This window comes from Bos grunniens, chromosome X (assembly GCF_055505025.1).
Source record: "Bos grunniens cultivar Pamir isolate PY7600 chromosome X, Bosgru_T2T1.0, whole genome shotgun sequence".
NCBI classification, from domain to species: Eukaryota; Metazoa; Chordata; class Mammalia; order Artiodactyla; family Bovidae; genus Bos; species Bos grunniens.
The window spans coordinates 31,249,440-31,275,025 of record NC_141194.1 but is presented as its reverse complement, the minus strand read 5'-3'; the positions used below and the strand labels follow the sequence as shown (position 1 = coordinate 31,275,025).

Below are 25,586 nucleotides of genomic sequence, written 5' to 3'. Positions count from 1 at the left end.
CCCAGATTTGGCAAGTAGCCTAATGGTTTAAAAAAACAAAAACAAAAACAGTTTACACGAAGAGAATGCACATAGCTGAAAATATTTGCTTCGACAGAAACTTTGGTTAAGAATCTTATTTACTTTCAATCATATTTACTGTATTTCCAAAGCTACGTGTTACTTATTCACAGGTAAAACTTTTCATTATCCTATTAATTTTATGTCCAAATGAATATTTATTTTAATATTTAATATTGAAGATGCAGACTCTAAGTTGTTCCAAGTTTCCATGCTACATGGCTTTTACCAAGAACAGGATGCTATTTTTTAGATTGTTTTTTGTTGTTGTTATATGTGGAGTTTTATTTTCAATGAAATATGCTGAATTCATTTTTTCCTAATCCTAGTTCAGTGATTTAGAATCCTTTGTTCTGAGTTCAGAATTATTACTTAAACTATTCAAAAGCATTGAAGCTCTAAGTGAAGGATAGTTTAATGAATAGTGTTTTTCTTTCTTCCTTGCAATTCTGAAATTTTTGCTTTTTTCTCTTTTGCCATTTAAAAAAGCTGATCTGTATCCATTTTCTTGCTTAAAATGGTAATCATGAGCATGTTGGTACTTTGATAACATTAAACTAAACCTTATAAATTGGCATTATGTGGGTAAAAGTATTCAAACCTTGGCAATTGCATATAGTTCAATCTACTACGGTGACTTTTACCCATGTCTGCTTATTTCTGAACTCTAGTGCATATAATTAAACAGTCAAGGAAAAAATCAAGAACTTTGTGTTGTAAATCACACATAATTAATTAATGGATACCAATTATTACCAATTCCCAAACTGAATTTTCCAAACCTGAGGCAAAACATTAAAGGGTGTTCTCACCATTAGGGAAATGTCTAGGGTTTAAAAAACATAATGAAAGGAGGTTAAGACTTAAGGTCCCTCTCATGTAACATGTGTTGTTTTGTTGTTTGTTGGTTTTATTAAATTTGTACATTTACATTCAGAACAATTATATGGAACAATGGTTCTGCTTTTCTCTCCCAGTATAAAATACTATAATAGAAAGCATGTTCTCCCAATATCAAAAACATTAACCATTTATAAAATGTACAAAGTATTGCCAAATCTGTTTCCTATTTTTCCCAAATAGTATACTGGCATTTGTGTTAATTTGTACAAATTTAATTACATTCCATCTTGAATAATTGTGTGAACTTGCTTGATCACACATACTGGATTTTTTGTTCTTTATCAAAATAATAAGATGTTCATGATTGCGTATTTAAATAGGATAAAGGAGTATCAAGTGAAAAGAAGAAAGAAAAGCATCTTGTCCATATTTTCCAATCCCATCCCTCAGCAGTAATCCGTTTCCACGTTTCCCTGGATTATTGTATGCAATAGAGTGTTTCTCTGTAAAAGCTATCTGCCCTTCCTTTGCTTAGTTACACAAGACTTAAAAGCATGTCCTGGTGCTAAAAATTTTGGAAAGATAGAATGCCATATGTTTAATTTTTAATGATGAGAAAAGCATTTGCTTCTATGCAACTCTCTTTTACCATGAGCAAGAGCCAATTTTTCTTTCAAGATATTTTTCTCTAAAAAGATTTTGACAATGTGTGCAACTTAATGCAAAATGTACCTATCACAAAAGGACTTACAAAATCACTTTCTGTTTAGTTGGTACTAATGGATTAGAATTGTCGTCTTTGAGGAACAATTGGAGCAGTGGAGTACAGGTTTTGCATTTGGTGCTGTTGTTCTTGTTGGTGCTCTGTGGCATCTGGGAAATTAGGCATAATTCTAAAAGGACTCTGTCTATTGTTAGATATCTCAGGTACTGTGAGGAAACCATGGAGAAACTTGGCTGGGAATACATAGAGACTGTTACTCTACTGTTTACTCTTAACAGCTAAATAACCAATAAAAGTAAAACAGAATAAACAGGGAGAAATCCAAAGTACTCACAACATCTGTTCAGGCCTGAATGTGTGTCCACATGGTTCAAGAACAATGTAACAAACCTTAAAGGATCAATGGCTCCATTCAAATTGATTTTCATAAACAGGTTAAGATACAGAGCTTCAACTAAGCTTTTCACTTCAAACGAACACATATATAGTGAGGCCTGAATACTGTCTTTAACTCTAAAAGAGAAATGGAAAATATGGTCCCTGTGCTCTGGTAATTTGTAACTTTAATTGAATACACAGGTCAGACTTATACAAACAAGTTAGAAAGTAATAAAAGTAGGAAAGACATAATACAGCCAAAATACCTAGTATAAGGCATGAGTGTTACTCAATTTGTGAAAAGTAGAAAGCAATGTGGACTTCCCAGATGGCTTAGTGGTAAAGAACTCTTGCCTGCCAATGCAGGAGACATGGGTTGGATCCCTAGGTCAGGAATATCCCCTAGAGAACAAAATGGCAACCCACTCCAATATTCTTGCCTAGGAAATCCCCTGGACAGAGGAACCTGGCAGCCTACAGTCCGTGGGGTCACAAAAGAGTCAGACACAACTTAGCAGCTAAACAACAACAAAAAATCAATGTAGACAACAGAAACTGAAAATAATTTTATTGAGGAGAAAGCCTTTAAAATAGTCATGCTTTGAATATAAGTGACATTTGGACAATACTAGCACCCCACTCCAGTACTCTTGCCTGGAGAATCCCATGGACGGAGGAGCCTGGTGGGCTGCAGTCCATGGGGTCGCTAGGAGTCAGACACAACTGAGCGACTTCACTTTCACTTTTCACTTTCATGCATTGGAGAAGGAAATGGCAACCCACTCCAGTGTTCTTGCCTGGAGAATCCCAGGGACGGGAGAGCCTGGTGGGCTCTATGGGGTTGCACAGAGTCGGACACAACTAAAGCGACTTAGCAGTGGCAGCAGCAGTAGCTACCACTTATTTATTATGTGCCAGGATACATTCTAAATTTTTTGCTATGATAACTTGTCACCACATCAACCCTATTAGGAAAGCACTATTATTATACCTGTATTCTGAACTATCCAAGCTGGACATAATGGTTTCGTTCAGAGTGCTGAGAGCTTCTAATTCTGAATACATTCTCAAGGTATAGAGTTCATAGGATTTGGTAGCCAATTGCATGTGGGTTGATAGAGAGAATATTCAAGGATAAAACTAAGAATTTTGGCATAAACAGCTGAGACAGTGGAGTTGCCATTAACTATAACATGTGGAAAATTGCAAGACAAACAAGGAAGGATACAAGGTTGAGTATAAGTTTGGTTTTGATGTGTTAAGTTTAAGATGTTTATTAGACTTCCATGTGGACATCAAGAAATATATTGAATATCTCTTGAATATATAGAATAAGTTAAGTTCAAGAGGTCTTTGCAGTTAGAGATAAAAATTTAGGAATCACTCTTCCACACTTGCTCACAAAATATGGGTTTTTCTGATGTCCCCTTTCCAACTGTCTTTTCTATAACCCCACCTCTGTAGATAGTCTCAGCCACTCCCATGGTCTAAATATCATCTGGACACAAATGGATCTTATTGGTGGAGATGGAAAACAGGATAGGCAAGATGTCAAGATGGTGTCATAGAACCGCTGCTCATAGTGCCCAGTAGTGGGGCATTGGCACATGTAGGGATTCAACCATCGAATGACTGACTCTGCTAAAAGCTACAGCAAAGTGCTTATGGGCTAACAGAAAAAGGAGGACTTTGACTTTCTGGTTCACTGTTGTATTCCCAGTATATAGACTGTATCAGGCACATGGCAGATTTTCAACAGATATTTGTTGAACTAATGAATGAAGACAGACCTGCAGCTCTCAGAGAAATGGAGAGAAACCTGAGGCCTAGCAGAACTTGGTAAGACTACAGAGGCCAGGGCTGTGTGGTGAAGGCCATATTTGACAGTGCTGAATGCTGCAGAGGCAGGAAAAAGATGCGATCAAGAAGCTATTAGTGAACCAAATAGAAAATTTCCTCAGGAAGTAAATAGAGTTAAAAAAAAATGTGAATCACAGGTGTTTTATAGCCATCTGCTCACATTAAGTCATTCTGAGACATAAAAGATGAAGAATCACTAGAAAGCAATTTTATAATTTATAAATTAAGTTCAATATACTTCAAGCCAGAATATAATTGAAATATGTAAGTCACTTTTCAGGGAAAATACACTCAACAATCAATTTCATATTATCTTTTATTTTACTTATTGTGTTATATATCTGAGACTGTATGGTTTCAATTTTGGGGTAGCTTTTCTTTTTTCTTATGGAAACAGTCTTACTAAAGGAACACTGACAAAACTTGAAGTAAATATTTTATAAATAATTTATAAATATTTTATTACAAACCTTAAAATAGAAGGCAGAATTTCAGATTGTTTGTATACACATCCTACGATCGAACAATTATTTAAAACCTTTCCTCAGAGTTTTAAACTCACAAAGCTGTGTTTGAGCTGACTTCTTGGTGTAAAACAGGACTAAGCATACCTACATGTGTGAGACATTCTCAGTTTTTGATTGTGTGCCAAAGCTTGTGCAAGTGCTGAACTGAATTCTCTGTTGTTTATGTGTGAAATGGCCATTTATTTTTATGACTACATGGAAGTCATGACAGCAATATGAATTTCAAGTGGCACTTTTAGAAATAGAAATCATACAGGCACTTTTCAGAGTAAATATGAAACAAATAACTTGCTGTAAGAGGACACATTAAAAATTCACTAAGTTCTTGTTTAAGTTTATTGTCATCAGAAATGATTACTAATATGTTCAGTTTATCAGCTCTCAGTGTCTCCTACTCTAGCCCTGTCCAGTTTCTTCAGTATCTTGTTTGACATTGATATAAATAGATTTAACATTTACGTGGGAAAAGGCATGCTTTGTAATGAAACATTCTGACAGCAAGGAAGTAGTTGTCACTTTATACTAAATGGAAGAAAAACCAAAAATCAGAAATGTGCCCATTATGATAGAGAACAGAGCCTCATTAAATTAGGAGTTACTTGAGGCCTTTATCTCAGCCTGATTAGTTGGCAAATACGTGCCTTGTTTGGTTTCCTAGATCAGTTGTCTGTAGTCTCTAGTTTCTCTTTTTTAGCTCATTAAAGACACTTATAGATTCCAAATGGATTCTTTTCTTAAATTGAGACCCACATTTCTAAATATTATTTTATCTCAAACTGAGGCCTATATTATGCTGGCTGTGTTACCAATGAGCTCTTATTTAAACAACATGCTGTTCACCTAGAAATGTGAATTACAGCAGTGTAGTTTACTATCTTGTTTTTCCTTATTTTACATATTCAGGCTTTTACTTTCAATTGTGAAAGTTACTTGCCAATCCAAATTTTCTCTATCAAAAGTGTATAAATAAGGATCTCATTTAACTTACTTGATTCTAGGAACCACAGTGGCAAGGATGCTATTTTGAAATATTGAGGACTTAAATTATATAGACTCAAGCCTTCCAGACATTGAAATTTCCATTTCCAGGAAGTGTGTCTAACAAATAAACGTCTCATCGAATTGAAATTGGGAGCAGGGAGGTCATTTCATAGGGGCATGTCAACATCAAGAAAAAAGTTAACTAGTAAGTGGGTACTTCCTCATTTTGCCATCATATTTCAGGTAAGATAAGCAACTATTCTGGGAGAGAGAGAAATGGAAATAATATACTCTATAGTGATCCTAGGGATTTTTCCATCTCCATAGCAACTACAGAGACTATGATTTCCTTTTTAGAGGGTCAGAAACTATAAAGATCACTTATTTCTAGACAAACCAAAATAGTAAAAAGCTATAAAAGATCTCATCTCTGACTTTAAACTGTGGAAACTGCTACAGAATTTTCTTTGGTGCATATACCATTTTTTTTTTTTTTTCTGTGTGCAGTGCCTCTTGGACAAGAGTATGTGTAGGGACTTTAAAAAGGATTTCCTGGACTCCAGCCAATTTTGACAGCATTCTGCAAGAATGCACCAAGGAGCTATTATCTAGATATCCAGGGAGTATGACATCTTCTGCCCCAGTTTTTGCTTTTTGCTTCTCTCATTTAAGATAGAAAGTTTTCCTGCTTTGGCAATGTGCTGCCCTGCATTGCTAAAATTGTTCACAACTCGATTCTGAGCAATTCTACCACTTCCCAGAGAATTGGAAACTCTCCAGAGATTTGGATTAAAAATCAGGAAGCTTTGCAAGGTCAAATCATCTGAGAGAGAATATATATTCTCTCTCACACACCCCACATTGAAACCATAAAAGAAATTCTTTTAGACCAGTAGGGAAGATACTCCCACCCTTCTCTTCGATTTTACCCCCATAGGAAATGACAGCTATTCATTGTAAGTGTCTGGGATCCCAACATGCAGACAAATGGAGCTGGTTGCCCCAGTGTGAATGTCAGTACTCAGCCTATCAGTGAGCTGAATGCTTGGTGTCAAGTGGAGAACATATCAGAGTTCTGGATTTTTGCCCTTGGGCTGGCAGCCACGCGAACCTGGAGTCTGTGACTCACATCAGCAAGAGTCTAGCCAGTGCAAGCATTGGGGAAGGTCATTTGGTCAGTAGAGTTAACAGAAGCAGCAGAGAAAGTCATGTTGGTGCATGTTCCTGGCACGTGACCTAATCTAGCTAGTGTGTGCATGCATGCTCAGTCATGTATACTGTTTGAGACCTCATGGACCATAGCCTGCCAGGCTCCTCTGTCTATGGGATTCTCCAGGAAGGAATACTGGAGTGGGTTGCCATGTCCTCTTCCAGGGAATCTTCCTGACCCAGGGATTGAACCCATATCTCTTGCATCTCCTGTATTGGCAGGTGGATTCTTTCCTATTGTACCATCTGCTGCTGCTGCTAAGTCGCTTCAGTCGTGTCCGACTCTGTGAGACCCCAGAGACAGCAGCCCACGAGGCTCCCCTGTCCCTGGGATTCTCCAGGCAAGAACACTGGAGTGGGTTGCCATTTCCTTCTCCCATGCCTGAAAGGGAAAAGTGGAAGTGAAGTCGCTCAGTCGTGTCCGACTCAGTGACCCCATGGACTGCAGCCTACTAGGCTCCTCTGTCCATGGGATTTTCCAGGCAAGAGTACTGGAGTGGGGTGCCATTGCCTTCTCCGTTGTACCATCTGGGAAGCCCCAATCCAGCGAGTTCAGTTCAGTTCATTTCAGTCGCTCAGTCATGTCCGACTCTTTGCGACCCCATGAATCACAGCACGCCAGGCCTCCCTGTCCATCATCAACTCCCAGAGTTCACTCAGACTCACGTCCATCGAGTCAGTGATGCCATCCAGCCATCTCATCCTCTGTCGTCCCCTTCTCCTCCTGCCCCCAATCCCTCCCAGCATCAGAGTCTTTTCCAATGAGTCAACTCTTTGCATGAGGTACCCAAAGTACTGGAGTTTCAGCTTTAGCATCATTCCTTCCAAAGAAATCCCAAGGCTGATCTCCTTCAGAATGGACTGGTTGGATCTCCTTGCAGTCCAAGGGACTCTCAAGAGTCTTCTCCAACACTACAGCTCAAAAGCATCAATTCTTTGGTGCTCAGCCTTCTTCACAGTCCAACTCTCACTTCTATACATGACCACAGGAAAAACCATAGCCTTGACTAGATGGACCTTTGTTGGCAAAGTAATGTCTCTGCTTTTCAATATGCTATCTAGGTTGGTCATAACTTTCCTTCCAAGGAGTAAGTGTCTTTTGATTTCATGGCTGCAATCACCATCTGCAGTGATTTTTGAGCCCCAAAAAATAAAGTCTGACACTGTTTCCAGTTTTTCCCCATCTATTTCCCATGAAGTGATGGGACCGGATGCCATGATCTTCGTTTTCTGAATGTTGAGCTTTAAGCCAACTTTTTCACTCTCCTCTTTCACTTTCATCAAGAGGCTTTTTAGTTCCTAGCTGGGTAGCCCTAAATATTCCACCCAAGACTCTAGGCTCAGAGTGAAATTTTACCAGGTGAATAAAAGAAAGAAAGAATGTAAGAGGCTTTCTTGAGTGCAGTGACCTCTAAGGCATTGATAACATATCCAAGATCCATCCTGTCTTTTAAACATTTTTGTTATAGTATCTGTTTTCATTTTATTAAACTTTTCCTCCATAAAGAAGTGTCTTATGTGAAATAAAACAAACTGTAGCATCATACTAGGTTATTTTCAATTTGTAGTGAAAGAGGGTGACATTGGAACACAGTCTTCTCTGTCCAGAGTTACATTTCCACACTTTCAAGATGCTGAGATTGCTCTTGATAAGATCACCAATCACCTCACACATACCCACAGTTGACCTTTTACTCCTGTTTCTAGATGCATTTGACTTGTTGGCAGCTCCCTCCATCTCTCCTGATGTTCATTCTTCCTTTGATTTGAAAATATATACATTACTCTTCTGGTTCTTCTCCAAGGTCTGATGAGATCTGCTCTTTGGACATATTCATCTCCACCCTTTACGTCTGCTTTCCACAAAGGTTCATCCTTAGGCAAAATTTCACACTTTTACTCGAATAAACATTTCTGAGCAGTTTTGCCATCTCTCCTACAATTAAACAATACCTACTCTATTCCACTGACTAGCCATTCTGTATGTAACACAGGCAGAACAGTTATATCCTGCATTTTCTCCAGAAGAGTAATGTCACAGACTATTTTCTGTGTTGGCATGCCTTCCTTTCCCTCATATGGTAATCCTTGGTCTCTGAGATAAATATCCTGACCACAGAATTAAATTAACTTGCTTAACAACAACAACAAAAAACTTGAAACCTTCTAATCACAAGGTATTCGTGGACTTGAAGACAACACCGGGGAATTGTATAAATAGTCTCGCCCTCTTCCCCACCCCCACTGTCTCTGAAATTCATTCACACCACCCATAACCATCATGTCTAGAGGACTAGAAGAACTGACAACACAACTGTTTTCCTTAGGGTGTCAAGGTAAGCACTGACTTTCCCCTTACAAATGACATTATCTATATCCTCACCAGCTTCTGTAGATTCATCTTCCCCCAAGGCAAGTCCTCATGCACCGCAGTCGTGAAGGCAGACTCTGAAGCAAACTCCACCAGTCTGACTGGGAAGGTGCAGGCTCAGCAACAGGCATTCCCTGTCTAGCCTCGTCTCCATTTCAGACATGGCTGAGATCCTCCCCGATTTTGCCTGAGAGTTGGCCAACATATTTATTTTACTGATACTTGGTCAGTTTTTATGTTTATACAGTTGACTCTTGAACAGCCTGGGTTTTGTTGTTGTTGTTGTTAAGCAGGTCAATTTAACTCTGTGTTCAGGATATTTATCTGAGAGACCAAGGATTACCATATGAGGGAAAGGAAGGCATGCCAACATAGAAAATAGCCTTTTTATGTTTTCCATAGAAAATTCTATAGAGCTGAGCTTCCCTGGTGGCTCAGACAGTAGACAAATCTGCCTGCAATGCAGGAGACCCAGGTTTCATCCCTGGGTCAGGAAGATCCCCTGGAGAAGGGAATGACTGCCCACTCCAGTATTCTTGCCTGAAAAATTCCAGGGACAGAGGAGTCTGGCGGGCTACAGTTCTTGCAGTCGCAAAGAGTCAGACACAACTGAGCAGCCAACACTTTCGCTTTGACTACTGCTGCTGCTGCTGCTAAGTCGCTTCAGTCATGTCTGACTCTGTGCAACCCCAGAGACGGCAGCCCACCAGGCTCCACCATCCCTGGGATTCTCCAGGCAAGAACACTGGAGTGGGTTGCCATTTCCTTCTCCAATGCATGAAAATAAAAAGTGAAAGTGAAGTCACTCAGTCGTGTCCGACTCTTAGCGACCCCACGGACTGCAGCCTACCAGACTCTTCCATCCATGGATTTTCTAGGCAAGAGTACTACAGAACTATACAATCTGTCACTGGACAAATCCACAGATGCCGAGCAACCATGGATATTGAGGGCCAACTATAAATTATACATGGATTAACCCTCATGTTATTCAAGGGTCTACTTTATTTATTTATCCTGACAGAAAGCATATGATCTCTAGATCAGAGAACACACAAGTGATTACTCAAGAGCATCTTAGCACTCATCCTCATGCCCCAAATCCCCATGAGACGTGAGGTGAGGGCCAGATGTTTACCTGTGCATCTATGGGTTACAGTACAAGAGACAAAACTCAGTATCAGAAACATCAGAGCTTATATAAGGGAGTCGGCATATCTGATAAAGACAGAAAGAGAGGCATGGAGGGACTTGGGTGTCAGAAGGGAGAGAGGGGATGAAGATAGAGAAACAGAGAGAGACCTTTGCTCTCCTCTCCAGAGAGGGGGGCAGGTCTCTGTCTGTTATCCTCAGAAGGTAAGTTGGAATGTTGGCAAAGGAATCCAAGGAAGCTTCTGGGTTTCCCTGGAATAATACACTAATCTCAGCTCCAAGGTATATTTGCTGTTCAATGGTCCTTTAACCCAGATACCAGTGTTCTTTGCTCAGAAAGCCTAGAACATGTGGAGATGGGAGAAGATATATGACCCAACTGTATTTGTCATCTCATTTCCCCTTCTCAAAATCTGATGCCAGCTGCCTATTGAATACCTATAGTCTGATGACCCAAAGGCTTTTCATTGTCATCATACACACACACAAACACACACATGCACACACAAGCATGTACACACAGAACCTGTTCATCCATCTGCAGTCCTTTTACTCAGATACCAGTATTCATTCAGATGCTCAGGACAGAAACCTGGGAGCTAGAGTCGTTCTTCCTCTTTACTCAATACACAGTCACTGACTTCTGCCAAGTTTCCTTCCTAAACCACTTTCTCAATTCAACTCAAATATGAAGGCCAACTAGATTTTTTATTACATTAATAATATTTGAAGTTTTGAGATGTAGAATACAGTGCTGTGTGTGCTTTCCTTGAAAAGAATTCATGTATATCGGAAACATGCTGAAGACTTTTTGGATAGGGGTATAAACTATTATATCAATTTGTTCAAAATAATACAGTTGAGGACGTGAATGAGTGGACATATACAGTGAAACAGTGTTGTCTATGGTTTTATAAGTGTTGGCAGTGGATGATAGATTCATGGGGGCTATTTGTACTATTTTCTTTTTTTTTTTCTTTTCTGCTTTTGTATGTATTTGAAATTCATGTATGTGTCTGTGTATGTATGAGACGGTTCCCCACTGTCTACTGAATTACATGCAGTATTTTTAAAACACATTGTTAATCATCTCCAGCTGCTATTTCCGGACCCATCTTCCCTGATCCTATACGTTTCTGAAAAGTCAGATATGACTGCTCATGTTTCCTGTCTTTGCATGTGTATTAGCTGCTAAGTATGACATCCTTCCCACTTTAGCTACTCAGCTATGAATATCTACCCCATATCCTACTTCCTTTATGAGCCCTTTCCGTGGCTTGTGACCACATATATGATTCATTCCTTTTCTGAACTTTGAAAAAAAATTTGGTACCATTTAGATCACTCATCAAATAATTTCTGAACATTTAGCTGGGATTTCTACACTATAACTGTTTCCTTCAGTTTTCCAAACCACACCCTCCCTTACCACCTCAATAAGACCAATTCAAAACTTACTCAAAACAAGTATTGATCCTTATACATAGAAGAACTCAGTAAATGTTTACTCAATTGACTTGTCTTTGACAATTCAGGTAAGCAAAATAACCAAATTCATACTTGCAAGTCTAGACAAATATGGAAGATTTTGGCATTTTTTGAACACTGTTATATATTTTTTTTAATTATTATATAATGACACTGTGTTTTTTCCCCCTTAAATACAATCTATGTTTAAAAAATTATGGAGTTGATTTTTGTGATACTTTAACTTATTCAACACAAGTGCACTGGGTACATACAGTGTACCAGGCATGTGTCTGAGCTCTGGAAACCCTGCACTCATAGGGTCTAGTCTAGTGATACAGAGAAACTAGTAGATAGGCAATCTCATATTAGTCATAAAGGCCATGAAGGAAAATGAACAAACAAGGAAAAGAGAGCACTCAGGGCTGCTACTTAAAATGGAAAGGTAGAGAAGGCTCTTCTGATATGAGAAAGAAGTAAGGAAAGCAGTCATTTAAGGTTCTTGGAGGGAAGAATTATTTTTGGCAGAAAGAACAGCAAATGCAGAAACCTCAAAGCGAGAGTACATTCAGCATGTTCGAGGAACGCAAAGAGGCAAATGAGGCTGAAATGGTGTGCACTTGGAGGAGGGCTTCCCTGGTGGCTCAGCTGGTAAAGAATCCGCCTGCAATGCGTGAGACCTGGGTTTGATCCCTGGGTTGGGAAGATCCCCTGGAGAAGGGAAAGACTACCCACTCCAGTATTCTGGCCTGGAGAATTCCATGGACTGTATAGTTCGTGCTGTCACAAAGAGTCTGAGCAACTTTCACTTTTTGGAGGAGACTAAGGAAAAAGTAAGATTGGAATGGCAGGCAGCATACAACCAAGTTGTGCAGAACTTTGTAGGCCCTGATGAAGATTCTGGGTTTGGGTCCTCCCTGGTCCAGTGCCTAGGACTCGGTACTTGCACTGCTGGGGCCCAAGTTTAATCCCTTTTCAGGGAACCAACATCCCACAAGTTGTGCCTCGTGGGCAAACACTAAATTTGATAAGGAGCATTTGAGAAGTGAAGTAATATGATTTGATTTGTGTTTCATACAAATTTCTTTGGCTGTTGTGTGGAGGATTGATGGGAGAGGGTCAAGGTAACAAGCAGGAGGGTCATTTAGGTAGGAATTGAAATAATCCAGGTGAAAGACAAGGGTAGCTTATATCAGTTAAAACAAGGGAGATGACGAGAAGAGGTCAAATTCTGGACATGTTCTTGGAAGTAGAGTCTATAGGATCATCCAGTAATATGAATATAGAGGTTAAAAAAGAAGGATCAAGGAGGATTCCAAGGTTGTCAACCTGAATAACTGTTAATTGATATGTCATTTACTGAAATGAGGAAAATAATGGGAAGAAAAGGATAAGGGGATGCTGTTCAGAATGTGGTTGGGGCTATGTAAAGTTTGAGATGCTCCTGAGACATCCAAGTATCAAGAAAGTTGTTGGAAGTATGAGTATGGATTTCAGAGTTGAGGTCATGGCTGGAGATATAAGTTGGAAAGTCATTGTCATATTTACTGTTCAGTCACTCAGTCATGCCCAACTCTTTGCAACCCCATGGACTGCAGCATGCCAGGTTTCCCTGTCCATCACCATCTCCCAGAGCTTGTTCAAACTCCTGTCCATTGCGTCGGGGATGCCATCCGACCATTTCATCCTCTATTGTCCCCTTCTCCTCCTGCATTCAACCTTTCCCAGGATCAGGGTCATTTCTAATGAGTCAGTTCTTCACATCAGGTGGCCCAAGGATTGGAGGTTCAGCTTCAGCATCAGTCCTTCCAATGAAGATTCAGGGTTGATTTCATTTAGGACTGACTGGTTTGATGTCCTTGTAGTCCAAGGGACTCTCAAGAGTCTTCTCCAACACCACAGTTCAAAAATATCAATTCTTCAGTGCTCAGCCTTATTTATGCTCCAACTCTCACATCCATACATAACTACTGGAAAAACCATAGCTTTGACTATACAGACCTTTTTCGGCAAAGTAATGTGTCTGCTTTTTAGTATGCTGTCTAGGTTTGCCATAGCTTTCCTTCAAAGCAGCAGGGGTCTTTTTAAAATTTAATTAAATTTTTTTTTTATTGAAGGATAATTGCTTTACAGAATTTAGTTGTTTTCTATCAAACCTCAACAAGAATCAGGTATACATATATCACCTCCCTTTTGAACCTCCCTCCCATCTTCTTCCCCATCCCACCCCTTAATTTCATGGATGCAGTCACCGTCTGTAGTGATTTTGAAGTCCAAGAAAATAAAGTTTGTCACTGTTTCCATTGTTTCCCCATCTATTTGCCATGAAGTGATGGGACCAAAGGAAAATTATGACCAACCTAGACAGCATATTAAAAAGCAGAGACATTACTTTGCCAACAAAGGTCCATCTAGTCAAGGCTATGGTTTTTCCAGTAGTCATGTATGGATGTGAGAGTTGGACCATAAAGAAAGCTGAGCGGTGAAGAATTGATGCTTTTGAACTGTGGTGTTGGAGAAGACTCTTGAGAGTCCCTTGAACTGCAAGGAGATCCAACCAGTCCATCCTAAAGGAGATCAGTCCTGGGTGTTCATTGGAGGGACTGATGCTGAAGCTGAAACTCCAATACTTTGGCCACCTGATGTGAAGAGCTGACTCATTGGAAAAGACCTTGATGCTGGGAAAGATTGAGGGCAGGAGGAGAAGGGGAAGACAGAGGATGAGATGGTTGGATGGCATCACTGACTCGATGGACATGGGTTTGGGTGGACTCTGGGATTTGTTGATGGACAGGGAGGCCTGGCATGCTGCGGTTCATGGGGTCACAGACAGTCAGACATGACTGAGCAACTGAACTAACCTGAACTGAACTGATGAGACCGGATGCCATAGTGTTACTTTTTCAAATGCTGACTTTTAAGCCAGCATCAAGAGGCTCTTTAGTTCCTCTTCGCTTTCTGCCATAAGGGTGGTTTTATCTGCATATCTGAGGTTATTGATATTTCTCCTGGCCATCTTGATTCCAGCTGGTGCTTCATCCAGCCCAGCATCTTGCATGATGTATTCTGCATATAACTTAAATAACAGGGTGACACTATACAGCCTTGAAATACCCCTTTCCTAATTTGGAACTAATCTGTTGTTCCATGCCTGGTTCTAACTATTGCCTTTTTGACCTGCATACAGGTTTTTAGGAGTCAGATAAAGTGGTCTGATATTCCAGTCTCTTTAAGAATTTTCCACAGTTTGTCGGGATCCACGCAGTCAAAGGCTTTAGTGTAGTCAATGAAGCAGAAGTAGATGTTTTTCTGGAATCCTCTTGATTTTTCTATGATCCAATGGATGTTGGCAGTTTGATCTCTGGTTCCTCTGATTGTTCTAAATCCATCTTGAACATCTGAGAGTTCTTGGTTCACGTACTATTTGAGGCCTAGCTTGGAGAATTTTGAGCATTGCAATATAGAGATTATTTAAAGTCATGTGACCAAATAGGAGGTAATATATATAGATCAGGAAAGATCTATGCTAGAGCACTCCAATATTAAGAGATTAGTAAGAGGAGAAAGATTCTGTAAAGGAAACTGAGAAGCTGTAGACAAGAAGGTGGAAGAAAAAACAGAAGAATTCAGGTTACAGAAGCCAAAGATAGAGTTTTAAGAAAGAGGGAGTGATTGCCAGTATCAAGATGAAGACTGAATTACCCATTCAAATTGGGCACATTGAAATCAGTGGGCTTCAAGGCTAATGACTTTTAAAAGTCAGAAAATGAAAAATGCAAGACTGTTAGTTACTCTGGGTGTTGATACATTTCCTTTCTTCTCTTTCCATAGACAACTGAATCATTTCTGACTTGCTTTACAATTTCAATATTGCAGAATATAAAAGACAACCTGCAACAAATCTCAGGTCGGATTGATGTTATTCACAATAAGAAGGCGGCAGCATTGCAAAGCACCACACCCCCAGAAAAGGCAAGGTTACAGGAAGCTCTCTCCAGGCTCGACTTCCAATGGGAAACAGTGAACAAAATGTACAAGGACCGACAAGGGTAGGTACCAGTTTCCTTTTACTAAAAGGAAATGATTATACCTATCTCCCAGGAATTCTAGAGTTCATGTCCATGCTCTTCATGAAAAAAGAGATAGGGAAGAAGAGAGGGAGATGTATCACTATCACTGGAAAAAGGTAAGTGGAATCAGAACAAATGGTGATATAGTTGAAACTAATGAGCTGAATTCAACAAATTTTTCAGAACCAAAGTTAGCATCATGTTGGAACACTATAATATCCTCAAAAATTTCAGGTCATGCCAAAACCAATTTAGTCATTGAGTTGAGATGGTTTAAATAATTGTGCAGTATAATTTATATACTTTTGGTCAACTCTGTATCCTATAGATTTATAATAGTTTGATATACTTACATTAATATATTGGAAATATAAGCTAGCAACACAAAGTTGACTTTCATGTGTTGTTTCTGTTTTGAAGGTGATCTTTTACATTTTATGTCTCCATACTATTTTGTCTCAAGGAATTTGATTTAAAATTATTAGTTTTTCATGCTTTCTTAATTACAATATCTAATTGTTGACCAAATTTTTAAAATTCACATATATTTCTTAGCCTCAGACCACAAGAAGGTGCTGTTTCCTCTTCCAATTTTAGGTGAAACATAATAAAATTGTAATGGCTTAAAGCAGTTTATTTCAAATAGTTGTTTCAAGACAGTATTGTTCATTATTATTGGGGGAAATAAAATCATTTTTAATAATTACAAGGAACCTCTTTAATATCTCTCATATCTGTCCATTTCTTGATGTCTTTACTTCATTTTTTGTTCTTAATTTACTACATTAGACTCCTAAATCAATACTTCTAGCATAAATCTCAGTGTTTCCAATGATCACGCCTTCTTTGCTCCCACTCATCTTTCATCCAGAATTGTTTTTCTGAAGTGTGAGAACTTAAGTGCTCTCACATCATTCCTGTTAGAATAAAGTCTAGACTCATTAATTTGGAACAAAAGGCTTTCACATGATCCCTGCTCATGTCAACCTCACTGTGTATCAATTCCTGCCTGCCTACAACTCCTATGAATTCTGCTCTAGCAATATTAACTTGATTTAAAGATTTTCAAATGTCTTCTGCCCCCTCTGCCCTACCTGCCTTCAAGCCTCATGTCAAATGTTATTTCCTTCTTAAAATCCTGAAAATATTAGTTGATCTTAGAAACTTAGATACCATTTTAACATCAATGTAACATAATATCAGCATACAATTTATATATTTGCAAATGTTGCCAGACTCAGCGGCTATATATAGAGTTGGTGCCTGCTAAATCACTTCAGTTGTGTCCAGCTCTTTACAACCCCATGGACTAAAGCCTGCCAGATGCGTCTGTCCATGGGATTTCCCAGGCAGGAATACTGGAGTGGGTTGCCATGCCCTCCTCCAGGGGATCTTCCCAAGCCAGGAATCGAACCCATGTCTCTTACATCTCCTGCATTGACAGGCAGGTTCTTTACCACCAGTACCACCTGGGATGCCCCTGCTCCAAAGTCACCTTTCCTAGAATTTACTATAGAGCAATATCTTTTTTTACTTTTATGTCTCCTGCACAAGCTCCTGAAAGACAGAGATATGCTTTATTTTATGTGATATGTTCAGGACTAAGATAGTACTGAGCATGAAGTGGATGTTCAGTGTATCTGAACTGAATCCCCCACCAGGAAGCCTGAGAATATTTTCCCCTGGACTGTCTAATAGTTTTATCTCAACTTACTGGAAAACAGCTGGTTCCAGGGTATCCATAGCCATTCTTGATAAAGGGAAAGAAACTCAGCAGTCCTGCGTATATACAGCAAAAGACAAATTTCTCATTCCATCATGGTATACCTCTCAGTATCCCATACTAAGTCAAAATGAACTTCTGCAAGTTATTCAATGAGGTCAGTTTCGTCACTCTCTTTTGGGGTGCTCATTCCACATTGGGAATGTGTGTGTCTCTATTGTCTTCTCTCAGGGTTTTCTTCCAGCTATCCAGGCCACCAACACTATCCTCTAAGAACTTTCAGGGTTCTTGGGTAGGCAGTGGCTACGTGCTTCTATAGACACTGACCAGTCTTACAGGAAGACTGAGGTGAGACTTTCTGCTTTCTGAGACTATCCCCCCACCCCACTGTCAGTCATCTTTTGTCACTGAGCTAGGTATTTCCTTCTGACAGTCATGCAGCTCTTTACCTTTCAGTTCACCTTCAACCATAAACTTGAAAAGAAGCAGATCCTCAAACACCATTCTATAGAGAGAGTAAGCTGAATTCTCACCACAGATCTGGGTGGGCTCTTTCCTATGTCTGGCAAGTGATGGAGTGTCACTAACCCCAGTAGACCCACTCCTTACTTATCCAGATGCTGGAAAAGTATCCTCATTTTACTCTAATTAGACTTCCCTAGGAATTGGTCAGGAGCTGCTAAATTTCATGTGACTGTAGTCTAGTCTTGGGTAAAACTGTTTTAAGTTATTGTATGTGAGTACAGACCCTAGAGTTCAACTTGCTTTAATATCCTGGCTTTGTTGCTGACTGGCTTTATGTCCTTGAGCAAGTTCCCTAACCTTTATGCTCCACAATTCCCCTATCTATAAAATGGGACAAAAATATTTACTAAATCATAGAGTTGTTATGAGGATTAAATGATACAGTGTATGTCGAGTATTTAGTGTATTGCTTCTACATAATGACTCAGTCAAGCTCGGCAATTTTGATGTTATAAATAATGGTCTCCTGGCTCTGATAGTCTTCATGCCTGTTAATTCTTTCTTATATGCTTTCACATTTTCCTGAGGACCATAGAGAGCTGATTTAAATTCAGTCCCTGATTTGAAGAACCTCCCAGTGCTAGAGAGAAAATGGACAAACAGCCAATAAATTACAGGTTGATAGATACAAGCAATGCTGGAGGGCGAGAACAAGATCCCTGGGGAGTAGAAAAGGAACATCTTACTCCCAGTCAGGAATAAAGCAAGGTCAATGGACCATTCAACATTCTGAGTTACAACTAACAGAAAGAGACTCCGATTACCTTAGGTAGAATTATATAATTAGAAGAATATCAGGTAACTCATGGAATCGATGGAAAGGCCTAGGATCCGGGTGTAAATATGGGCAGAAATTGTCAAGGAAGACTGATATATGCACCCAGAAACACACCAAGCATCAAGCTACAAGACAAATCTGAATTATAAACTTGTCAGAGCCATGGGCCACTAGTACACCAGAGGTACCATTGCCCCTCTATAGCAGTTGCAACTATCACTTCCCAAAAGTATCAAAATTATTTATTTTTGTGTCACTAATTTTAGAATTACATTTTCTTACAGAATTGCCAGATAAAGAAGTTGTTTATTTTTTTTCCTCTGAAGGTCCAATTAGTGAATATTTTAGTGTGTGCAGATCATGTAATCTCTGTTGTAACTACTCAACTCTTCTGTTGAAGGGTGAAAGAAACCCTAGACAATGCATATACAAATGGGCATGGTTTATTCTAATAAAACTTTATTTATAAAGACAGGCAGTAGGTCAAATTTTGCTGGAGGGCCATAAATTGCCAACTTTTGTAATAAGTTGCATCAGTCATAAAACTAGGTTCTAATTAGGATTAAGAAATATAAATAGCTGCAGTTTGGGCTCCATTTTTTGGAGTGGTAGTGGTAGTCAGGAATTTATCTCCCACCAAGCCCATATAATGGTAGATTCTTAAATCCTTATCAATTAGAATCTATACGTTCTTTTTTCAAATTATGTAGAGTTGATTTACAATGTTGTGCTAATTTCTGATGTACGGCAAAGTAATTAAGTTATATATATATATGCATATATATGTATTATTTTTCATATTCTTTTCCATAATGGTTTACTAGAGTATGTTGAATATATTTCTCTGCGCTATACATTCTGACCTTGTTGTTTATCTGTTTTATATGTAGTAGTTTGTATCTCCTAATCCCGAACTCCTAATTTATCCTCCCCTGACCCTCTTTCCCCTTTGGTAACCATAAGTTTGTTTTCTATGTCTGTGAGTCTGTTTCTGCTTTGTAAGTAAGGTTATTTTATTTATGTCCTATTTTAGATTCCAGATTTAAGTAATATCATATATTTGTCTTTCTCTGTATAACTTATTTCACTTGCTATGCCAATCTCTAGGTCCAGCCATGTTCTGCAAATGATATTATTTCATTCCTTTTGACAGATGAGTAGTATTCCATTGTGTATATGGACCACACCTTCTTTATCCACTCATCTGTTGATGGACATTTAGGTTCTTTCCATGTCTTGGCTACTGTAAAGAGTGTTTCTGTGAGCATTCAGATGTGTGCATCTTTTGAATTAGAGCTTTTTTCTGGATATATGCCTAGGAGTGGGATTTCTGGATCATATGGTAATTATATTTTTAGCTTTATAAGGAACCTCCATACCATTCTCCATAGTGGCTGTACCAATGTACATTCCCACCAGCAGTGTAGGAGGTTTCCCTTTTTTCCACATCCTCTCAAGCTTGTGTTATTGTAGCCTTTTTATTGAGTCATTTGAACTCATGTGAGGTGGTACATAATTGTAGTTTTGATTTGTATTTCTCTCATAAATCGAGGCTATATATTCTTAAATAGACAAATGTACAGCATTCATATTGGGTTCTCAACAAAAATCTACTGGTTTTTTAAATAAGTCAGTGAAAGTGAAGTTGCTCAGTCGTGTCCAACTCTTTGCGACCCCATGGACACCAGGCTCCTCCATCCATGGGATTTTTCTAGGCAAGAGTACTGGAGTGGGTTGCCATTTCCTTCTCCAGGGAACTTCTCGACTCAGGGATCGAACCCAGGTCTCCCACATTGTAGACAGACGCTTTACTGTCTGAGCCACCAGAGAAGTCCAAATAAGTCAACTTGTGGTTAAAACAAAATACCTTTGAACCAGTAAGAAGGCATTAGTATATTTTCAGGTATGAGCCAGTTATGATAATGCATCATTCAGCTATTGCCATAATATGGTGATACAAATCACCCCTAAAACTCTATAACTTAAAAAAAGCCTTTGTTCTCATGCTTATGGATCTTTAGGTTGCCTGTGTTTTGGCTGACTTAGGCTGAATGTGGCTGGACAGCTGTTTCAAGTGATGGGTGAACTGGGCTATGCCCCAGGATGTGTGTTTCCTCCCTCTGTCTTTATTCTGGGCTTTATATGAAGGACCAGTGGCATACTCTTCTCATGACACATCACCAGAGCATGGACCAAGCCTAATCTCCTAAGAGCGTGTATGGCCTATGATTGTATTAAGCTGCTCACATTCCATTGGCAACAGCAAACCTGACATCAATAGAATGGGGGAAGTAGTCTCTTGTTACAGTAAACAGGAAAGAACAAAAAATACTTGCTGACTAATAATCCAAACTATTATAGGTAGTTAATAATTAATAATGAAGGATTCTTTAGAGCTTGAAAATACCTTAGTGATTTTATTCTGCTTCATTATTTTATCAGTTCAGTTCATTCAGTCGTGTCCGACTCTTTGTGATCCCATGGACTGCAGCACACCAGACTTCCTGTCCATCACCAGTTCCCAAAGCTTGCTCAAACTCATGTCCATCAAGTCGGTGATGCCATCCAGCCATCTCATCCTTTGTCGTCGCATTCTCCTACCTTCAATTTTTCCCAGCCTTGGGATCTTTTCCAGTGAGTCAGTTCTTTGTATCAGGTGGCCAAAGTATTGGAGTTTCAGCTTCAGCATCAGTCCCTCCAATGAACACTCAGGACTGATCTCCTTTAGGATGGACTGGTTGGATCTCCTTGCAGTCTAAGGGACTCTCAAGAGTCTTCTCCAACACCACAGTTCAAAAGCATCAATTCTTCGGCACTCAGCTTTCTTTATGGTACAGCTCTCACATCCATACATGACTACTGGAAAAACCATAGCTTTGACTAGATGGACCTTTGTCAACCACAAAGATGTTAAGTGACTTGCCCAAACACATGCTTCAGTGGCAAATCTGCATATTTCTATTTCATCAAAATATTTTGCTCTAATATATTTGCATAGCTTACTCAAAAGTAATTTGCAAACAGGAGAAAATGCAGTAGTCTCTTGTCATTCCTGAGGCATAACTTCTGAGACCATCATTAACCACCGAATTCATAAGTGCCATGATGGCAAAACTCACCTCTATTAAATGTCATAGAGTAAAACAGACATTACTGTCCATGTTGATGCAAGTAGAGAATTAAAATCCAGATTAACTTGTTACAATTTACTCATTATTTAGGAGACCTGCTTCCATATATTGTCTTCCAGCAAATAGAATTTCAACTTGTACCTCAGGAAAGTATCAAATCCTCAAATTATTAAAAGTGAGTCCTTTCCATGGAAACAGATAGGGCAGCAAATGTTAAATCCATGAACCACATGTGTGCATGTACCTATCCATGTATATGGATAGATAATCCATATAGATAGAAACATGTATTTACATATATAAATACATAGATATTTAATTTAATGAGAAATTAACTGATGCTAAATGCTGTTTCCATCTATTTCTTAGTGGATTACTTACTGTTGCTAAAAGAAACACATGAAAATGAAACAATTAACATAATATCTACCTAGTATTAGAGAAACAATGTACTTTCCTTGTTTCCAAAAGCACTTAAGGAGGGCTGACCAATACCAATACAGATACCCTGTTGTCTTTTTTTCAGATACCGCCTTTCCTAGCCCTCAAACCATTAACAAATTTGTCTGATTTTCAGGAAATTACTCCTCAAGTCTTAAAGGATAGCACAAATCAAGTAAGATAATGAAAGCAAAAGTAGTTTGTAGACTACAAATTGCTCTATAGCCATAAGATGGCATTATTGTGTAACAACAAGATTCTGGTCTGACAGTGTAAGGACATTTAAGAAATCAAATTCTATTACCAGTGATTTTTCATAAAGTAAGAAATAAGAAAAGCTATGTTGTATTAAAGAAGCCAGACACAGAAGAATATATGTTGTATGATTTCATTGAAATAAAGCTCAAAAAAAGGCCTATCAAGGGTTAAAGTTCAGGTATGGTTATTTTTGTGGGGAGTAGTAATTAACAAGGACAGGAGCGAGTTCTGGGGTTTGAGTAATGTTTTATTTATTCATCTGGATACTGGTTGCATTGATAATTTCCCTTAAGAAAGTGTATAGAACTATACACTTGTGATTTGTATATTTTTCTGTGTGTATGCTTTACTCAAATGAAATTTACACTTAAAAATTTTAAAATAGTTAACACATTTTTAAGTACAAGAAGGCCCTAACCTTAGAATGTTTTGAAAAAGATGGAGTTTTAAGAAAAAAGCACATTACATTGTGTTATTTTTGGCATTTCCCCATGGACCTCTGAAAGGTTTATAATTGATCAGTAAAGACTTTTAAGTTTGTGAGAACCACTGCTCTAGAGAACGATTTCCTGAATGCTGGGAGCACAGTGCCACTTGTCAACAGGATGCTGGAGACGGGAGAGCTGGAAAGTGCTTCCCTGGGGATTTCTCCTTTGTTTAGCTCTGTCTGTGTCAAGCCCACAGTATTAATGTGCTCACAGACTCTCACTGCCATTTGTAATACATGAAGGAAAATGAGACAATGAAAAAAATGAAGAAATGAAAGGAGAGAAAACAAAAATATAAATGAAAGAAATTGGATTTGAAGAGAAAGTGCCTTGATCGCCTCTGTATTCAGATTCTGGGGGACAAGCATGCCATTCTGCAAGCCCATTCCACATGCAACTTTCCCATAAGTGTTGGCTATCTCACTGGTAATTTTTCTACTGAAGCTTTCAGTAAATATTTTTCTCTCATGTCAAGGTGAGGGAAATAACCATACAGTACTCACAGAGGGAAAGAATATTATATTAATCCTTATGGCATCTCCATACAGTTTTCTCCTCTAAAGTGGAAGCTAGAGGGACAGATGTATAATCTGGGAGCTTTTCCAGAATTGTTTGTTCCTAAATGAGACATTCAGCTATAGCAGCATTAGCAGCCTCTTCTATTTGTCACAATGCCATATGTAGTTGGGAAGATACATGAGAAGCACACACAGGATCCTGACAACTCAGGAAAGATCAACATTGCAGTCTTAGAATTAGTCTCTATTAAATCTAAAAAAATTCATGCCAGATTGAATCTTCATTTCTCCTCCCAGGTATATGTGTAAGTGCCAGGGCATAATTTTACTGTGGTTTTTTGAACTTGGTAGAATTAAGAAGTAAGAGTTTAAAAAAAAAAAAAACCTGAATATGGATTTTTTTTTTTTTTTTTTTTTACATCTCATTTTACAATTGTTTTTGTACTGACCAGGGGAGAGTATTCTCATCCATTCATTCATGGGGACCCTGCAGAGGTAGATGTGTTAAATTGAGGAAAATGACAGTTTCTACGTTTATGTCCCACTTTTTCATGCTGTTGAGACCATGGTGTATGGGGAAGGCTTCTGTTTTGATTTTCAAAATCAAATATGTTTTTGAAAATCAGCACTTATTAAATAATTGATTCCATAGAATTCATTTTTAGAACTTAGTTATCTATGTCGAGAAAATATATTTTTATCTCCACAGATATATTAAGAAACATACATAGACACACATATATACTCACCAATTCACCTAAACATTGGAAATATTTAAAAGCTTATTGTTAAGCTTAAAGTGTTTCCCTGTTAAGCATCTTGTTCTCTATCTGCTCCCCTCCATTTGTCTACATTGATTGGTCAGTTTTATTTTATTGGTTACTGGAAGTCAGAAACCATATCCTTTTGCCTCCTAGTACAATTCCCTGTAGAGCACATTTGGTTAATAAATACTATTTGATGATAATGATGATGAAAACTATAATTTGACAGCATTGATCTATCTTATATGCCAAAAATAAATCATCAAAACTTTAGGAAAGGCAAATCTTTTACTAACCTGTCATTTGCTATAATTTCTATGCATGAAGCTCAGCCTCTACACTGCCTTCTCTGGCCTATTTCCTCTTGCGTATTTCAATTAGGGATCACCCCTTCCTGCATACTAGCTTCTTGGTCACGACTACTCTCTAAAAGTGTTTATATTTCTGCTGGGGCTCTGTAAAATCTAAATTAATCCCTAGCTATTGTGCATATCTTTCACAGACCAGTTGTTGTACCTTGCACACCACTGAGAGAGCAATTGTGAGCCAAATAGAGGAGTCTTTTGTTTCTACCCAGAAGCCCAAAATGCAGTCTATGATTTGACTTCTGATGCCAATTACTTGGAGGTTTTACCACCAGAGGCAAAGCTATAAACCACAAAAGGTTAATCTCATATAGTTGGTGTTAGAAAGTATTTAATGTTAACATAGTGACTGTCAAACCATCTCATTAAAACAAGCCAATGGTCAACAAACAAGATCTTTATTCTGCAATCCTAGTGTTTGAAACTGTCTAAAAAGCAAGCCATTCATGATACAGTGTCATTTGAATTAGATACCTAAACTAGTCTTTGGTTTATATGTCTTTGTTTACATACAATTTATTTGAATATTTTAGTCATTGAGGACAGTTGGTGAAGGAATTGAATGAAAGGGATCTGTTGTATATATTTAATAAAAGGGCTTTTTGAAATGTATTAAATATAAGTTTGTTTCTGCCCATCAGCTTACCTTCTATATGTTCCTCTTGCTAGTTCAAAGCACTCAAGAATTGCAGAGTGATTTGCTTTTTATGATAGCCATTTCATACAGGATCATTTTGCCTTATATCTTTAACATTTTCAGATTCTTATAAATCTTTACAGTTCACTTAGAGGTTAGTTTAAAACTTGCTTCAGATAAGAAATTGACTAGATATAAAATTCACATAATCTCAGAGTTAACCATAGATCAATATCCTGAATCTTTTTCTCAAAGTAATTGAACATTTTTGTTTCCCAGGATAGCTGTAGACACACATTTCCATTCTTCACCATAG

At 38.4% G+C, this 25,586-nt stretch overlaps 1 protein-coding gene across 21 annotated transcripts in view; it reads left to right on the top strand.

Moving 5' to 3' along the window:
- The window catches only part of DMD (dystrophin), a 2,667,987-nt gene that overhangs the window by 1,385,734 nt on the left and 1,256,667 nt on the right, over nt 1–25,586 (top strand). For 20 of the 21 annotated variants that reach the window (XM_086387503.1, XM_086387509.1, XM_086387510.1 and 17 more), the window contains one exon: nt 15,449–15,621. In XM_086387503.1, the coding sequence (XP_086243629.1) occupies nt 15,449–15,621 (173 nt within the window). Of the gene's footprint in view, nt 1–15,448; nt 15,622–21,110; nt 23,300–25,586 lie in introns of those variants that run through there. The other variant, XM_086387512.1, reaches the window with a different exon arrangement.